The sequence below is a fragment of the Monodelphis domestica genome, chromosome 4 (genome assembly GCF_027887165.1).
Source record: "Monodelphis domestica isolate mMonDom1 chromosome 4, mMonDom1.pri, whole genome shotgun sequence".
Classification (NCBI taxonomy): Eukaryota; Metazoa; Chordata; class Mammalia; order Didelphimorphia; family Didelphidae; genus Monodelphis; species Monodelphis domestica.
Window position 1 is genome coordinate 351,924,831 of NC_077230.1, and position 2,442 is coordinate 351,927,272.

General features: G+C 39.1%; 1 protein-coding gene across 1 annotated transcript; it reads right to left on the bottom strand.

Moving 5' to 3' along the window:
* Nucleotides 1-815: 815 nt before the first annotated feature.
* Nucleotides 816-1,772, bottom strand: LOC100019646 (olfactory receptor 51H1-like). Its single transcript, XM_001372390.3, has one exon. It carries the CDS (start codon nt 1,770-1,772, stop codon nt 816-818), a length of 957 nt encoding a protein of 318 aa, XP_001372427.3.
* Nucleotides 1,773-2,442: the final 670 nt, after the last annotated feature.

The following is a 2,442-nucleotide window of genomic DNA, read 5'->3' on the forward strand; positions in this document are numbered from 1 at the left end:
AATACAGAACCACTTAGAAGAACATTCTATCTTATGCTGCTTTGGACTGCTCTCTAATGTTTGACTTTTTTTTTCCTTTATAGGCTATTAGTGGGGAGGTAGATGGATGGGACTCCTTCCCAGATACTTTATGGACTATAGCTTCTTTAAGATCCATTCTGATTCTGATATCCTATAATTGAGCAGATCCTTAAAGAACTTTTACCTCAATAGAATAAATTTGAGAATACAGTAAACATTTACTGGATATCATTAAATGAAATAAGGTTTCAAAATGTTGAATTAGATGCATAAGATTTTATTTGTGGTCTGGTTTTTATTGAAAGTTAATAGGTAGATCCAAAACCCAGAGTTAATGAGACCCATTATGAAAAAACTTGGTCATAGTTTCTTTTTAATGAAAATCTAGTCTCCTACCCTTCCTCTTTGTGAAAAGAAAACAGTGTCTCTAGCACTTATCTTGCATTTCTTTTTATATATTTTATATACTTTTTATACTATACTTTTTATATGTCTATGTGTTGCCCTTCCTCCCATCCCCAACATGCAATATAAGTTGAGGACAAGAAATATATATATATATACATATATATATATATTTTCTCTTTGTACTCCCAATAATTAATGTGATGGCTAGGTACATAAAGAGAACACTTAGGAAATGTTTTTGATTGTTTAGTTATTGACTTGCCCCATTCCCAGCAGAAATCATACAATAGGTTACATAAAAATAATGAATACTTTTATTTTGACAGTCATAATTTTAGTTTATAGGAATGGGATTCTCACACCCCTTATCCATAACCTGCATGGTCCTAACTCTCCACAGTGACTTTTGTCTGAGAAAATATCTGTATAATCTTCCTTCGGATTTCCTTGGTCTTCACAGTGTAGACTATGGGGTTTAGCACAGGGGGAACAAGGAGATAGGCATTGGCCATGAGGGCATGAGTCAGAGGGGATAGATGCTTCCCAAAGCGATGAATAACAGATACACCAATGAGAGGCACATAGAAGATGAGCACAGCACAGATATGGGAAACACAAGTGTTGAGTGCTTTTAGTCGACCCTCTCCAGAGGCAATGGCCAATACTGTGCGTAGGATAAATATATAGGAAAGGAGGATAGAGAGTGAATCTGAACCTTTAGTGAAAATAACAGCAATAAGACCATAGAGGCTATTGACACGGGTACTGGCACAGGCAAGGCGCATGACATCCTGGTGTAAGCAAAAAGAATGGGACAGGACATTGGAACGATAGAAGGGGAGCCGCTTAATGAGAAATGGCACAGGAAATACCACACATACAGCCCGTGTAAGAATGGCTGCCCCTATTCTGCAGACTACCCCACTGGTAAGGATGGTGCCATACCTAAGTGGGTTCCATATAGCCACAACTCGATCAAAGGCCATTGCCACTAGCACTCCTGACTCAATGGCAGAGAAAGTGTGAATGAAGTACATCTGGACCAGACAAGCATCAAAAGCAATGAGTTTATAGTCAAACCAGAAGATACCCAGCATGGTGGGCAAAGTGCAGAGGGCCAAGCCTAGGTCTGCCAGTGCCAACATACACAGAAAGTAGTACATAGGGATGTGCAGAGATGTTTCAGATTTGATTGTAGAGATGATGATGCCATTGCCCAAGATGGCAATGGCATAAATGAAACCTAATGGGAGTGCCATCCAATAATATCCTCTTTCTAGTCCCGGGATTCCTGTCAGGACAAAGTGGAGGTGCTGGAAGAAGGAGTGATTGGTGGCTGCCATGGGCAGGGTCAGTAAAGAGGAAGATCTTGGAATATGTTCAGTGGCAAACTCCTAAAAAATGGTGCATAAACAAAGGTGTGGGTAGGACACTGTTGGATATGTGTGAAGAAGACAGTTTTGGTTTGGGCACCAGGACCAAGAAGTTTGATCCCCAGGGTAAAGATCTGGCTAGCTCAGGGAAGGTCACCTATACATTAAACAAATGATGCCATTCAGAGCAAATATGACTTTTGAATAATAGAACTCCAAGTGGAGGAGTGTTGTGGGTGTTCATTTCATGGTCATTGGCAATCATCCTCACCAAGAAATGTATAAATCCTGAAGATTTTTCCAATAATTATAGACATTGGATCCATTAGCCTTTGAGATGGGGGTGGGAAAATGAGAAGCAAAAAGAAGTGGAAAAAGGAAAAGTAGATTTTCCTGAGAATGAATGAAATTGATCAGAATTCATGGTGTGAAGACTTTCCTGATTTCCCCTATTTGCTAAAGCCTCTTCCCTAAGTTACTCTGTAATTATTATATACAAGTATCCCTTCCATATCACATGATTAAGGGGCATGGGGTTTCCATGATCTGGAAAGTCTGCATAAATTTTTTCACCTTTCTTTTGTATCAGAGAAGAAGTATGGGGTATTTACAGTACCTTTTTGTAAAGTATTGGTTAAGT